The 17,077-nt window shown below is 38.4% G+C and overlaps 1 protein-coding gene across 6 annotated transcripts in view; it reads right to left on the bottom strand.

The window, feature by feature from the left end:
* CCDC126 (coiled-coil domain containing 126) overlaps window positions 1-17,077 on the bottom strand; it is a 47,694-nt gene that overhangs the window by 16,793 nt on the left and 13,824 nt on the right. For 5 of the 6 annotated variants that reach the window (XR_013553295.2, XR_013553297.2, XR_013553298.2 and 2 more), the window contains exon 2: window positions 14,088-14,471. Coding sequence is in view for 2 of the 6 variants with exons in the window: in XM_060632722.3 (XP_060488705.1) it covers window positions 14,088-14,325 (238 nt within the window). In the remaining 4 variants the exon portion in view is untranslated. Of the gene's footprint in view, window positions 1-14,087; window positions 14,472-16,851; window positions 16,948-17,077 lie in introns of those variants that run through there. The other variant, XR_013553296.2, reaches the window with a different exon arrangement.

The raw sequence follows: 17,077 nt of genomic DNA, 5'->3' as shown, positions 1-17,077 counted from the left end.
CATTTTTCTCCCCAGTGGCATTTAAGATTTTTTTTCCAGTTGCTCTTTAAGTTTCAGAAGTTTAATTATGATTTATCTTGACATGGATTTTAGGGGGCTTAGCCTGCTTGGGGTTCACTCAGCTTTTTTTTAAATAAGTTTATTTTTTTTAATGTTTATCTATTTTTGACAGAGAGAGAGAGCAAGCAGGGGAGGGAGGGGGAGAGAGAGAGAGAGAGAGAGAGACAGGGGATCCAAAACAGGCTCTGTGCTGACAGCAGAAAGAGTGACATGGGGCCTGAACCCACGATCACAACCTAGGATCATGACCTGCGTCAAAGTCACAGGCTTAATTGACTGAGCCAAATAGGTCCCCTTAAGCTTCTTGAATCTGAGGTCAATGTCTTGTCAAATTTAGGAAGTTTGCAGCCATTATTTATTTATTTTTTTTAGTACTTTTCCAGCTCTGCCCTCATTCTCCTCTCCTTCCAAAACTCCAATGACACAAATGTTACATCTTTTGTTATACTCTCACAGGTTTCTAAATCTCTGGGTATTTTTTTTTTTTTCTCCCAGTCTATTTTTTTCTCTTGTTCAGATTGTGTAATTATATTGTTCTATATTCCAGTTCACTGATTCTTTCATCTTCATTCTGTTAAGTCAATCTGCTGAGCTTTTTATTTCAATCACTGTACTTTTCAGTTCAAAAATTTCCATTTGGTTATTCTTCATATGTTCTATTTATGTGCTGAGACTTTCTATTTTTTTGTTGAGGCTATTTTTTCACTTGCTTTGTGTAAATTCCTCATCAAAGCACTTTTAATAATAACTGCTTTAAAATCTTTTTCAGATAATTCTAATATCTATCATTGGTTGTCTTTTTTCATTCAGTCAGATATTCCCAATTCTTGGTATGAGAAGTGATTTATATTTGAAACCTAGACACTTACATATTAGTTTATGAGATCTTGGATCTTATTTAAACCTCCTATTTTAGGGTCACCTGAATGGCTTAGTCAGTTGGGCATGTGACTCTTGGTTGCAGCTCAGGTCATGATCTCAGTTTGTGAGTTCAAGCTCCATATCAGGCCCTGTGCTGGCAGTGGGGAGCCCGCATGGGATACTCTCTCTCTAAATAAATAAATAAACTTAAAAAATATATGTATATGTATGTATACATACATACACACACACATATATCTACATATATGTAGATATAGATATGTTTTAGATGACTTTCTCTGATACCACTGTGGCAGGACAGAGGGGTACCCCTTATTATTGCCAGGTGGAAGAAGTCTAGGTTCCCCATTTAGCCTCCACTGTCACCTGAGGGTGGTAAGCTCCCCATCACTGCTGAATGGAGGTGGAAGTTCCAGGTCCCCATGTACTCTGCATTGATAATGTGGTGGGGATGGCCTCCTTACCCCTGGGCAATAGTGAAAGTCCTGACTGTCCACTAAGACTCCTCTGACAACACCTCAGAGGGAAGGGGATGGGCACCTCATTAGTGCATGTAATGAGGTATGCAAGTCCTGGCTCCCCATGTAGTCTCCACAGGTACCATGGGGGAGGGAGGTATTGGATACCTTATTACAGTCTCACAAGGGTGAAGTGTAGGCTCCCCGTTTGGCCTTTGATCATGCAGGTGGTGGTGCAGCCACAATATTTTTATGTGATCTCTGGCTGAAGGAGAATAGTTATTGTCCAAAAGTTTTCTGTCTTGCCAGACTGCCCCTTTCTTGGCTACAAGAGCAGGTGTCTGTTGGGGAGATTACTGACTTCTTCAGCTCCAAGTCTGGAATATATGAGGTTGAACACAACAAAACAAAACAGGGATCATACCACTGTGTCCTGAGGTCCCTAGCCAGTATTTTTCTCTTTCAGATTCTTATGTTTGTTTTATATAAAATGTCCAGGACTTTCAGTTGTACTTAAATGGGAATAGGGAAAGATGGATAGCATAGGAACAGGAAAAGGAGGGATCTCCATCTTCCCAAATTCCCCAGTTTAGGGAATTTTATTTAAATTGTTTTTCTTCAACTATAAAAGATATTCTCTAGCAGCTTATTATAGCACTGTTTTCATTCATTACTTACATGATAATTTACATATTTGAAAAATTGATTAAAGTTAAGAAATTTTAGGGGCGCCTGGGTGGCTCAGTCGGTGAAGCGTCCAACTTCGGCTCCAGTCATGATCTCACAGTTCATGAGTTTGAGCCCCGTGTCAGGCTCTGTGCTGACAAGCTTGGAGCCTGGAGCCTGCTTTGGAGTCTGTGTCTCCCTCTCTCTCTCTGTCCCTCCCCTGCTCATACTCTATCTCTCTTTCTCTCTCAAAAATAAATAAACATTAAAAAAATTTTTAAAATAGTTAAGAAATTTTAACTTGTGTTTCTAAAGGTTATTTTTTATAGACTTATATGGAAAAACAACTATTTGTTAACTTATTTTCAGAAAAGTATTTATTATTTATTTATTTGAGAGAGAGAGAAAGAGAGAGAGACAGCATGCAGGGGAGAGGGGGAGAGAGAAAGAGAGAGAGAGAGAGAGAGAGAGAGAGAGAGAATCCCAAGCAGGCTCCGCACTTAGTGTAGAGCCCAACACAGGACTTGATCCCTTGACCCTGGGACCACTACCCAAGCCAAAAAAAAGAGTCAGATGCTCAACCAACTGGGTCACCCAGGCACCCCTGCAGAAGAGCATTTAAATATCAACATTAAATTGTTCTCCAGTTCTTCCAAAATATTTTTGAAATCTAGTTTTTAAAAGTGTTCAACCACATTAGTAGACAGTAAAACCAAAACTCTTAAAAGAAAGCAGGGTTCATCTTTGGAAGGAAAAGTCTGTAGTGATAAAACAATAGTACTGCTATAGATTCAGAAACAGTTTAGGAAACAAAACAATGCCTCAAGTGCAAAGTGTTCTACGAACAGTCACTGGGAAGCTCAGACCAAGTATCCCCAATTCACTGTTCTAGGCAAACCTCAGAATCCAAAACATGTTACATGGGAAGAAAAAAAATTATATCAGAGAAGACTAAGAATATTGAGAAAAAGATCTAAAGCAGGGGAAGTGGTTTTTTACAGGGAAAGCACAAATTACTGTTCAAAAATTACAGACAATGAACTATAAAGGTGAACTGATCTGCCTATGACCTTTGTGATAGTAACAATTCATTGGTGACTGGGATTAAAAAAAAGCTTATGCTTATTTTCCCAACTGGGAAAAACCGGTTAAACAGTTCAAGGGGAGACTATTCAATAAATAAATAAAAAGCCTTCTAGCTTTTTTGTATAGCAATGAGAAGCTAAATGGCTTCTATAGATGGTTAAAGGTTCAAGTTCTCCAGAACTTGTAAAATTCTGATTTTATTGTAACTTAAATAAATATTTATATATTACTGCCATGTCAAATGAGTGGAGCAAAAGATGGAATTCAAATAATAAATCTGGAATAACTGGCTACCTAATGTGGAAAAAAGAATCTGCATCTCTTACTGCTTACACCAGAAATCTCAACTATATTATAGACGTAAATGTAAAAACAAAAACAAAACCCACCATAGTATATTAGAGTGTAAGCTTTGGGGCAAATATTTTAAGCATAAACCTAAACCATAAAAAATGATAGACACAGGGCGCCTGGGTGGCGCAGTCAGTTGAGCATCTGACTCTTGTTTTCACCTCAGGTCATCATCCCAGGATTGTGGGACTGAGCCCAGCATCCTCTGTGCTGAACATGGAGCCTCCTTATGATTCTCTCTCTCTCCCTCTGCCCCTCTCCCCTGTTCACTGTATCTCTTTAAAATTAAAAAAAAAAATTGTTTAATAAAAAATGACACACACATTCTGCTACCCAAATTTTTTAAACAATAATACCAAGTTATTAGGCAACTGAAAAACCAGAAGAAAAACATTTGCAACACATAATAACGGCATTAATGCCTTTACAAAGAATCAGTCACTTAAGAAATTTCCCAGCAGAAAAACTGGCAAAGGATATAAATGACTCACTCACACATACAAGAATTACAAATAGCCAACAATCCTTTAACCTCTACTGTAAACAAAGAAATGCAAAAGCAAACAACTAGAGATCATATAAAATTAAATAGAATTGGTAGAGAAACTGGCACTTTCACACTGTTGTGAAGGTCGCAGTAGGAATGTATACCAGTAGAGACATTCTGAAGGACAATCTGACAAATGCCTATTAAATTTAACTTGCATATCCTTGACCAAAAAATTCCACATGTAAGGAATCTATTCTTCAGAAACATTTACACAAACATGAAATACACATTTATACTCACACATATATGTCATACACATACAAACACACATACATTGTAGCATTGAATCAAACACAAAATAGGTTAGCAATAAATTATCCATCATTACAGAATAAGTGGGCAAGGAGTGAGGGCGGGCAGGTTAAGGAATATTTATAAAATGAAACAATATTAAGTCATTGTAAAGGATGAGACAGACCTGTATGTAGTAATATGGAAAGATATCCACAGTAATTAAGTGAAAACAGGTAAGCTGCAAACCAGTATCCACAGTACAATCCCATTTTTGCTCAAAATAAAATAATGTGCTAGATCATGTGTAAGCAAACTACAGCTGGTTGGCTGCCTGTCTTGGTAAATAGTTTCACCAGAACATAGCCATGCTCTGAAAGTATTTACTATTTAGCCCTTTAAAGAAAAGTACACTTACCCCAATACGGAACAAATTAAATGACATTCTTTCTGCCCTTTTAACTTATCTATCTTGTATATTTCTGCACTATTTGAATGTTTATAATAAACATATTTAGAATCAGAAATAAGTAAAAAAATATATCAGGGATTGGTTAAATATCACGTGGCCATTAATGACGTAGGTATATATTCACTGACATAAATATTTCCACCATACATTAAATTTTAAAAGTTTATCAAATATCATGTGTAGCTAGGTCTGAACGTTGCTTTTTTTTTTTTTTTTTTTTTTTTTTTCAACGTTTTTTATTTATTTTTGGGACAGAGAGAGACATAGCATGAACGGGGAAGGGGCAGAGAGAGAGGGAGACACAGAATCGGAAACAGGCTCCAGGCTCTGAGCCATCAGCCCAGAGCCTGACGCGGGGCTCGAACTCACGGACCGCGAGATCATGACCTGGCTGAAGTCGGACGCTTAACCGACTGCGCCACCCAGGCGCCCCTGAACGTTGCTTTTAAAACTGAGTTGTGGGGCACGTAAGTGGCTCAGTCAGTTCAGTGTCCAACTCTTGATTTCTGCTCAGGTCATGATCCCATGGGATTGAGCCCTGTGTTTAGTTCTGTGCTGAGCATACAGCCTATTTAAGATTCTCTCTCCCTTTCTCTCTCTCTCTCTCTCTCTCTCTCTGTCTCTTTCTCTCTCTCTCTCTCTCTCTCTCTCTCTCTCTCTCCCCCCTCTCCCCAGCGTGTGCTCACTTTTGCTCTCTAAAAAAAAATAATAAAATGGAAAAATAAATAAATAAAATGAGAAAAATATTTTTTGAAAACTCGAGTCATTACACACAGCTGGGCAGCATAGCACAGATGGCTGCTACCTTTTAAAATATCACAGTTAGGGGCACCTGGGTGGCTCAGTTGGTGGGGCACCCAAATTTTTTTAATATTTATTTATTTTTGAGAAAGAGAGAGAGAGAGAATGCAGGGGAGGAGCAGAGAGAAGGGGTACAGAGGACCTGAAGTGGGCTCTGAGCTGACAGCAGTAAGCTGGATGTGGGGTTCGAACTAATGAAGCAAGAGATCATGAACTGAGCCGAAGTTGAATGCTCAACCGACTGAGCCACCCAGGCGCCCCAGGCATCCAACTCTTAATTTTGGCTCAGGCCACAATCTCATGGTTAATGGGTTCGAGCCCCATGTCGGGCTCCATACTGGCAGTGCAGAGCCTGCTTAGGATTCTCTCTCCCCACCCCTCTTTGCCTCTTCACAGCTCAGGCTCACATGTGCTCTTATTCTCTCTCAAAAATAATTTATATAGAGAGAGATCTATATATATACATATATATAGAGAGAGAGAGATCAGTTATTTTGCTCAAGTACAAAAACTTTATTCTCAAGTATTTTTCTTATTATTAAAAGATTTACTTTCTTTCAGTGTCCTTGGACTAAGCAGAATGCAAAACAATGTAATTTCTGCATCTCTATCTGCCACAAGAACCTCCATCTCAGTATATACCAGCTCCTTCATCTCTAAGTCATCTAAATTTGATCTTCAAGAGCAAATGCAGGCTAACCTTCATCAACTCATAAGAACCATCATAAAGGTGTTTCTATAAAAATAGAAAGTGCCTAGGACATTTCCAGATAAAGAAGGTAAACTGAAAAAAGGCAATTAACCTCTGCTGACTTTGGATGAAAGAGGACTTCAACCACCTCCATTTTGACCTCAGTCTGGACTTTCTAATTGATTAAGTTCTTATTTCCAGCTTCTCTTAACTCAGGCTAACAATCTTGTGGGAAAAGCACCCTGTGATGGGAACCAAAACTACCCCCTCAAGTATAAGGACTGCCCTGAGCCAGCAAGATTCTGTGTGACTGACCCAAGACACTGATCAAGTAGACCTTTACTGCCCAACTGTACTACCCACCAACCCCTGTCCCACATTTTCCTTATAAAAACATGAGGCATTTTCAGCACTACGGAGACATTTGGGACACTAGTCCACTGGCTTCTCGGTGTTGGCCTCACTAAAACAAATTCCTTTCTTGTCTCACCACCACCCTTTTCTCTGCCTTTGGATTCTGTTAGCGGGGAGCCAAACTTGGTCTGTTGGGGACCCCTGGAACCGGGTGCTCTTGCACCCATGGGTCCCGGCTACATGGACACTCCACCAAAACAGTAACTGTGCTTTTTGCTCTCTTTTTCTTTCTTTCCTTCTTTAAGCATAAATCCACAAGGCCAAGGATAACAGAAGAGACCATAAAAACACAACTCCAGAAGCTAGAAAGCAAAGGGACGAGTGTTAACTGACTTAGAAGCTCTGAAAAATTTGATCTTAGAAGAAAAACTAAGAAACAATTCAATGTTCTCCACGGAACCCCACCCTTAAAATGCCCAGGAACTGTTGTTATAGTGGGTACCAGTGAAAATAGGGGTTAAAAAAGGGACTAAAACAGAAGAATTGGGTGAAAATGTATCTATGGAGACATTTGATTCCTAAATTATCTAGAACACTCCCCAACTGGGCAATAGCTCCTCACTTCCTGCAGAAAAGCTGAGGTTCATTTTCTGAAGCCAGTGAAACAGCTAAGGGCCTGAGTGCCACAGTGAAAACTGGGGGAGTAAATGAAAATTTACACAGTGAGTGCTGAGACTACCTGTCCTCCCCCGGCCTCTTCCTCTCATTGGGATCCCAGAACAGTTGAAGGCCTATACTCTCCAGCAAGATTGGAAGGACTTCTCTAGGGAATCTGATGAGCTCAAGAAGAAAGACCTAAATACACCCATATTTGGGATACCGCAAAGAAACAGACAGTGATAATGTGTAATAGAGTTTGGCCGGACTTTGTCCCTAGTTCCTGGGAGGTAGCCTCTAAATGTTTGGAATTTCCTGAGCGATAAGACTGTCTTTGTTATTCATGATGGGCCCCTGGGACCCCACTGATAGTTTATATTAACAAAGTGACTCAGACTGGGCCCCTAGATAGTTTGTCCTAATGACATGACTCAGGATGGGGACTGGGCATGCCAGAAAGACCAAACTATGTAATTAGAGAGTCGTGGCTTTTCAGTAATGTCAGATGAGAGAGAGGGGCTGGAAAGTGAATTCAACCATCTGGCTAAATCCAATCAATCGTGTTTGCACAATAAAATCCCAATAAAAATCCTGGACACAAAGTTCAGGTGAATTTCCCTAGGTAACAATACTCTTAATATGATCATACACAAATGTGCCAAGGGAGTAATGCGGCCTGATTCCATGGGAAGAAGACAACAGAAACTTCGCCTCTGGAACCCTCTCAGACTTGCCCTATGTGTGTATCCCTTTTGCTGGTTCTGAGTTTCTTTTTGCTATAATAAAACTGTAAGTACAGTCCTTTCAGGGAGTTCCCTGGGCCAATCTAGTGAATTACCAAACCTGAGGGGGTAGTAGAACTGGTCAAAAATGAGTGTGGCCTGGGACACCCAAACTTGTGGCTAATATCTGAAGTGAAGGCAGTATTTTGGAGGATATGCCCTTAACCTGTGAAATTTGGCTTAATTCCAGGTAGTTCGTATCAGAAGTCATTACAAATATTAAGGATGCTCCCAAGGAAATGTCCCAGCCAGATCATGCTATAGTGAATACCAACCAACAACTCAACACTTCCCATCAAACTTTAAGTGTCTCATTCTTTAAAAAAGCCTCAGGGGCACCTGATTGGCTCAGTTGGTAGAGCATGCAACTGGATCTCAGAGTTGTGAGTTCAAGTCCCGCATTAAGTATAGAGATTACTTAAAAAGCACAAAATCTTTAAAATAAATGAATGAATGAGTAAATAAATATTAAAAAGCCTTCATAGGCTAAGGATCACCAGACATGTTTGGATGAAACGTAAAAATATTTCAGAAAATGTATCATTGACAACATTTGAGAAATAAAAAAAGAGCTCTTAGAAATTAAAAATATGATGGGGTGCCTGGGTTGCTCAGTTGGTTAAGCATCCCACTTTTGGTTTCAGCTCAGGTCATGATCTCACAGTTCATGAGTTCGACCCCCACATCAGGCTCTTTGATGACGGCATGGAGCCTGCTTGGGATTCAGTCTCTCCCTTTTTCTGCCCCACCCCAGCTCACACTCTCTCTCTAAATAAATAAACATTTAAAAAAAATTTTTTTAAGAAATTAAAAATATGAAAGAAAATAAAAAAGTCCAAGAGTTGAAAATAAAGATGAGTAAATATCTCAAAAAATAAAACAAAAAGACAAAGAGATGGAAAGTAGGACAGTAAATAAAGGAAAATTTGAGAACCAGTTCATAGGGTCCAAATGCTGAACAACAGAATTTCAGGAAGAAAGAAAACAAAGGGGAGGATGAAATCAAATAAATAATTTAGGAAAAATATCCCTAAACCGAAGGATGTAAGTTTCAGGATTTAAAGTGCCCACTGAAGCTTCCTTTTCCCTGTCTCCAAAATCATGGCAGGCAGAAATGAGGATGTTCTGAAGATTTTCATCTTCACTACTACCCAGAATTACTTCAGCATCAGAACCCTGGGACCAGCCACTCATGTACAGCTGTCCTAAAATCAACAATTTTTTGGATGACAGGAACCAAACGTTCTTAGGGTGCCGCAATCCAACATCTAATGTCCTTTTCCAACACAACTGAGTTTGCTGACACAAAAGATAAAATGCTGGTTGTTTTCAAGCTGCAACCTAAAATAATTACCAATCAGAATTTACAAAACAACATTCTTGTTTTATCTGTTAGAATCACCTATAAATTCCCTTTACCAAGCAAGCAGCAAGGCCAGTATTTGCACCAATGTCGTTAAAGGATCAGGAATGGAGAATTTTGATCCCAAATTTCAGAATCTTTTGTGTGATCTAGAAGCTAGGTTGGTTATAGTTCTACGAAAATTAGACACTAATTTACCAAACTGAAATTTTAAAAGATGACACATTAAGTATTCTTACACAAACTGATGAGTTCCAGTTTGGGATAGAACAAGCACGTCATGGAAATAAGCAGATTATTGCAGAAAGAGCCAGTTACTTTAAAGAATTATTTGAAACAACTGCAAGAGTTGTGATTCATAAATAGATATATATCAAGCTTTTGATTAAAGCACTTTAGAATTTAAGTTTCACTAGATTTAGCTCCATCTTAAAATCATTACTTGATGGTTGTAAACAAAATATATCCTTCTTAAGTAGCAGGGTTTACTTAAGGTATATATTTAACATAGATACATCTTAGAAAACCAAACTTTAAAGAAAGTTAAATTCTGATCTCTAGTAAATGTTTTTCTCAAAACATAGTTACTCTTCTGCAAGCAGACAAAAACAAAAGCCTAATACACTAACAGAAGTTTATCCATGTAAAGGCAGTATGTTCTTTTGAAAGAATGTTCACTTTATTCAAATTAGCATGTTGAAGTAATCTGAGATATAAAGTCTTAGTTTTATACTTGATTGATTATTCTTTACTATATCTACAGAGAAGTTAAATAAGTGACCATTTTTAGCAGTTACAAAAAAGTCTATTCTTTTCAAAATAAATATGCAGAAATTTTCTATTTGCTCCCAATATTATTTCAATAATACCATTTTTAATGAAGTGTTTGAAATGGTTTTAAACTTTTTTTGCAGCAATGATAAAATGTAAAATAAACCTTGTACTCTGACGGCATCAGTGGTAACTTGAATCGACACAGTAAATGAATGGATATGTAAACTATAATGGGTGACATCTATGTGGCATTAAGGTAACCTCCGTTGGGTAAAGAAATGAATCCACATTTAAAGGAAATTAGGCCGGGGAGCCTGGGTGGCTCAGTCAGTTGAGCGTCCAACCTCAGCTCGGGTAATGATCTCACACTCCATGAGTTCGAGCCCCACGTTGGGCTCTGTGCTGACAGCTCAGAGCCTGGAGCCTGCTTCAGATTCTGTGTCTCCCTCTCTCTGCCCCTCCCCTGCTCATGCTCTGTCTCTCTCTGTCTCAAAAAAAAAAAATTAATTAAAAAAAAATAATAAAGGAAATTAGGCCAAGGGTAAAAATAAATGAAAGACTTTCTGTAATTTTTATTTTTAATTCTGACATTTATGAAATTTATATTTGTGAAGGAACTTGCAGGGTATTTGCATAAAGAAGTAATATATCGGGGCGCCTGGGTTGCTCAGTCGGTTAAGTGTCCGACTTCAGCTCAGGTCACGATCTCGCGGTCCGCGAGTTCGAGCCCCGCGTCGGGCTCTGGGCTGATGGCTCAGAGCCTGGAGCCTGCTTCCGATTCTGTGTCTCCCTCTCTCTCTGCCCCTCCCCCATTCATGCTCTGTCTCTCTCTGTCTCAAAAATAAATAAACGTTAAAAAAAAAAATTAAAAAAAAAAAAAAAGAAGTAATATATCATTCGGTAGAAAAAGGAAAAAATGGTACGGTAGGTATTAGAGTTATAGCAGTTGAAAAGTCTGAAAACATTTTGACTATATTGCTTAGGTACAATTATGATTACTTTTTTTAAAAAAAAATTTTTTAACGTTTTTATTTATTTTTGAGACAGAGAGAGACAGAGCATGAATGGGGGAGGGTCAGAGAGAGGGAGACACAGAATCTGAAACAGGCTCCGGGCTCTGAGCTGTCAGCACAGGGGCCCGATGCGGGGCTCGAACTCACGGACTGCGAGATCGTGACCTGAGCTGAAGTCGGCACTCAACCGACTGAGCCACCCAGGTGCCCCCAATTATGATTACTTTAAGAACAAATGTATTTGTGGGGTCGCCTAGGTGGTTGAGCGTCCAACTTCAGCTCAGGTCATGATCTCACGATTCGTGAGTTCAAGCCCTGCACTGGGCTCTGTGCTCACAGGTAAGAGCGTGGAGCCTGCTTTGAATTCTATGTCTCCCTCTCTCTCTGCACCCCACCCCCCACTCATGCTCTGGCTGTCTCTCTCTCACAAAAATTAAAAAATTAAAAAAAAAAATTTTAGAACCATGTATTTTGGTTTTAGGACTTTCATACCTTGGACAGTATATCCTTATTGGAAATGGCTGACTTGGTGGAGACCTCTTGAGATGTTGTAGATGATGTGTAGCGACAAACAGAGCATGATCATTATCCTGAGTCACAAATGTTCCATCTCTTAGATATAGGTACTAGTAAAAAATAAACATGAAATTTGGGGGGAAAATAAATCAAGTCCAGCACATATGTGAAAGAAATCCAGACCCAGGGACGTCATTCTGAAAAATCTCAGAACAGCATTATGGGACTGTGATAAAGATCTCACAAACTTCCAAAAATAAGTCACATATAAAGGGTGAAGAATCAGGGGCACCTGGGTGGCTCAGTCGGTTAAGCGTCTGACTCTTGGTTTCAGCTCAGGTCATGACCTCACCGTTCATGAGATCATGTCTCATGTCGGGCTCCACACTGGCAATGTGGGGACTGCTTGGTATTCTCTCTCTCCCTGTTTCGGTCCCTCCCCTGCTCATGTGCACTCTCCCTCTCTAAAAATAAATAAATTTTAAAAGGTAAAAAAATCGGGGGGGCACCTGGGTGGCTCAGTGGTTAAGCATCAGACTTTAGCTCAGGTCATGATTTCACAGTTTGTGGGTTTGAGCCCCAAGTTGGGCTTTCTGCTGTCAGCTCAGAGCCTGGAGCCTGCTTTGGATTCTGTGCCCCCCTCTCTCTCTCTGTCCCTCCCCTCTCACACTCTGTCACATCTCTCTCTGTCTCAAAAATAAATATTAAAAATAAATTTAAATTTTTTTTTAATTTTAAAGGATAAAGAATCAGAATAGCATTAAATTCTCAAAAAGAACACTGGAAGCTAAGGGGGCAGCGGGGGGAAGCCTTTAAAATCCAACAGAAAACTATTTCCAAACTAGGTCTCTATACTTAGTCAAATTTTCAATTAAACATGAGAGTAGGGGGATAAAAAGACCTTTTCAGATATGCAAGGAATCAAAACTTTGACATTCCTCATATCTTTCTGAGGAAACTACAAGAATCAGTTCCCATAAAATGAGGGAGAAACAAAGAGGAAGCCACGGGATTCTAGGCAACAGGAGATCCAACGCAAGAGAGAGATAAAGGGATAATTATGTAGGAAGATCCTAGAATAATTTACCACCACAAGCCTAGAGAAGAAATAGTCCAAACCAGAGATCAGAAGGCTCTAGGAAAGATTTCTTCAAGATAAATAATGTGATAAAATACCTTATGTGTCTGAATATACTGGGAGGAGACTTAACAACTGGGAGAGTTAGGGTAGAAAACTAGGCAAAGAAACAAAAATCAGTACTTACTAATTAATTCTAGAAGGGGGAAATACAGGTGTATGTGAAAGGAAAAGTCATAATGTACTACATGGCTCAGTAATGAATACCACTAACACAGTCATAATAATGCAAATATTGAATATTGTTCTAACCAAAATTATGATGGGAAAATGGCAGGACTATAAGAACACGTGTGTGTGAAAACAGCCTGGGGTGGGTGGGATGCAATTTGGGTTGAAAAAGAAAGCTGAACCCTCACCCTGCACAGTGGGAAGTTAACAGATAATTTCTATAATTGAAAAGTCAAGAAGCAGCTCATAGAGCATGTTATTTAGAGGTATGGAGGTAATCACCAAATAAATCAGAAAAAATAACTTAAGATGGCTGGCAATAAGGAATGGGAAGTTTGAGTACTGTTGGGGGTGGGAAAAACTGCCCTTTTTTATTACCAGACTCATAACACATTTTGATTCTTTAAATACATACATGTATAACTAAAAAAAAACCCACTGAAATAGAGAAAATGCCCACACACTCATATACAAAGTGTTCTATCTCTTCTCTCTCTCTTAAGTCTTAAAGGCAAGTGAGACTACGGCAGGCATACAAAACTTAAAACACAGCAGGAAAAAAAACCAAAAAAAAAAACACACCACAGCAGGAAACCAGGATGTGAACAGGTGAATGGCAATAAACCATATTGAAGATACGGGCAAATGCTGCTTCTTAGGAATTGATAGATGTTATACAATTGACGGTCTATACTGGCACAATCAAGAAAATGTAAATATGAACTAAGTGTTATAATAGTATTACAATTATGTACAACAAGATTTTTTTAGAGATGCATATGGAAATATCTAGCAGTGAAGTGTCACAATTTCTATAATTTAACTGGTCTTCAAAAATTAGACAAATTGGTAAAATGTTAATAATTATTAAATCTAGGCAACAGATATATAGTATTTATCATAGTTTCTATTTGTCAGTATATCTGAAATTTTTCATAGTAAAAAGTCAAGAAAAATTTACTCTGTAAAGACCTACGCATGAAGTGATGAGTTAGATTTCCTTCCATAACTATCTTTAAATGGGAAGAAGTTGAAGAGGAGAAAACGAGGAATAGTCCATGGTTATCTTACCATATCCTGCCATAGAAGCGCCATTCTCAACATCCACTGCATTCTTATTTTCCTCTGCTAGAGCTTTAACATATCTTTTGCTTAAATCTAGTATTTGTTCACGTAACTTGACACTGCTTTGATGTCTTGGTTGTTGAAAAGTATAGTGCAGTAACATCAATCCCCAAATGAGTCCGAATACAAGCAACAGTAAACTCAATTTCTGGGACATAGTTTTTCTTGAAATTGTAAAAATCATTTCTGATGAAGAAAACAGACTCAAATGAAGAGTGGTAACTGGACGTAAGCCACCAATCAAGACTTTTGAAAGAAAAAAAAAATCTCCTCCTCTAATACTGTGTATTCTTCATCTTCAGCAAGGTTGCCTCCAACTCTCAATTAACTCTGTAAAATTGAAAAGAGAAAAGTTGATTAGTCTTAACCTATACCAGCAACAGAATAGACGATGATAGATTTAAGAGATTCTAAAAGGGCGCCTAGGTAGCTCAGTCGGTTTAAGTGTCCAACTTCAGCTCAGATCATGATCTCACAGTTTGTGGGTTGGAGCCCTGCATCAGGCTGACAGCTCAGACAGCCTGCTTCAGATTCTGTGTCTCCCTCTCTCTCTCTGCCCCTCCCCCAACTTGTACGCATGCTCTCTCACTCCCTCTCTCTCAAAACTAAACATTAAGAAAGGAAAAAGAAAATACTCCCTTAAAAAAAAAAAAGGGAGATTCTATAAATCATCGTGATTTGAAACTACATCATTTCTCTGACAACTTTCTCCACCATTATGCAAGCTTTCAAGGTTTTTATCAGTTTCATTTACATTGCTCTTCAAAAATAGAAATAAATGTCCATTAATTGAAATGTCACCATGGTCACAAAATTCTCTGAATGACTTGTCATTTGTAACTAAAACTATGGACATATAATAAGATTTACAGTAGCCTATTCAAATATAGATTACCCAACTGTATAAAAGCTATTCCTCCTCCTCCTCCTCTTCCTTAAAAAAAAAAAAAAAAAGGCAGATACCAAAGTGAAAGTTAGAAAATGTGGAAAGGTAAGGGGCGCCTGGGTGGCTCAGTGGGTTGAGTGTCTGACTTCAGCTCAGGTCATAATCTCGCAGTTTGTGAGTTCGAGCCCCGCATCAGGCTCTGTGCTGACAGCTAAGAGCCTGGAGCCTGCTTCGGATTCTGTGTCCCACTTTCTCTGCCCCTTCCCCACTCATGCTCTGTCTCTCTCTGTCTCTCAAAGATGAATAGACGTTTTAAAAAAAAAAAAGAATTAAAAAAAAAAAGAAAAAGAAAATGAGGAAAGGTGAAACCCACAAGAATATGACAATATTTGGAAATGTCACTAGAAAATATTACTAATGGCAAGGAGATCATCCTGAGCATCCGACCTAAAATGAAAAATAAGTTACCATTTCTAAGTTTCTACTTCTAAATTAATGCCAGGCATAATGACAAGTGCTAAAACAGGTTCGAAAATTTACCTATGTTTCCAAATCTGCAATTTTAAATTTTAAGTGCTGCAGGAATATACTTTTATAATTTAAAGAAAAATTGAAAGGTTATATATACTTCAATTTTTTTTTTTTCAAGAGAGAAAATCCCAAGCAGACTCCACACCATCAGCGTGGAGCTCTACATGGGACTCAAACTCACAAACTAGGAGAACGTGCCCTGACCCAAAATCAAGAGTTGGACACTTAAAGGACTGAGCCACCCAAGTGCCCTTGTACTTCAATTAAAAAAAAAAAAAAAAGGTGACAATCATGGAATGTAGAAAGACCTGGAGAGTAATAATGTGTATGAATCACCAAAGTGTCCAGCAAAAGAAAACTCTTCAATTATAGCTAATGGAATAAAATTCTTTACATAGAAATACATCTGGAGTCACAGCTTAATGAAAATAATCCTTAAGAACTTTTTTAACTTTCAGCAGTATGGGCAAATAAAACATACCTACTTTAATCCACTTAAATAGGGTCTACTCACATAGGTGAACTAATAAAATCTAGTTTGAGGGTAAGACTAGAATTCAGTAAAGGTAAACTCTGCAGAGCATTTAATTACTTTTGACAGATGTTTACTGAGCCAACACACATCTTAGGCACTATGGCTCTGCCCTAAAATCTTGCTTTCCAGCACAGGTGCTTTCAAAACTTTTTTTAAATAATAAAAATAAAGAATATCTTTTAATCTTATGTAAAAAATCCAAATACAAAACTCTGTCTCTAGATGTGAGTGTGTTCAGATATGTGTAAAGAGGGGTCTTCTACCCTGGCAATCAACCTGTCCAGTTCAGAAAACTTCCACTGTTTCTTCCTCCTACCCTGCCACCCAGTCCCTGATATACGTCTAATAAATTCTGGGCCTCCAAAGTTTGCAGAACACCCATCTACTCTTGTTGAAATGTGCCCATCCTGCCAAACCTCACTACAAGCATCACTACACCACTCACTGGGCATACTAATTACTATAAGAAAGTAAAAACCGCATTAAAAATTAGAAATTGACTCCTTTTCAAATTTTCTTCTATTTCTGCCTATTTCTTTAGTTATCATACAAAGAATAAATAAATCTCTTCAGATCTTACTGAAACATCACTATTAATATCAATACTGGATTACTAAACATTGCTTAGCAAAGTCAAGTAAATGTAACCCTATGTTTTTTCTACAGAAATTTCACATTTGAGATTAGAAAGTGGAAGTTCTGGATTCCCCAGCTAAATTTTAAAAGAATATTCTTCACACGTCTATTAAATATATTACTCCTTAGAGATTTTGCTTCACTGGTTCGGATGTCTTTTTAAGTCTGATCTGTGTGCCACGTTATCGGACCTACCACCAGCAGAGGACCAAGCAGGTCCTTCTGAAGCAGTCACAATAGGGTTCTAAAGATGGCATGGTAACGAAATCAGAAAAGTGACATCACTGGAGAATTAAGAGCATAGACTCCTAGGTATTTTGGCAAATGAAGGTTAAAATGACAGCCTGG

The sequence above is a fragment of the Panthera onca genome, chromosome A2 (assembly GCF_046562875.1).
Source record: "Panthera onca isolate mPanOnc1 chromosome A2, mPanOnc1 haplotype 2, whole genome shotgun sequence".
Taxonomy (NCBI): domain Eukaryota; kingdom Metazoa; phylum Chordata; class Mammalia; order Carnivora; family Felidae; genus Panthera; species Panthera onca.
The sequence above is the reverse complement of the archived record's forward strand: the minus strand, read 5'-3'. Positions and strand labels throughout refer to the sequence as shown.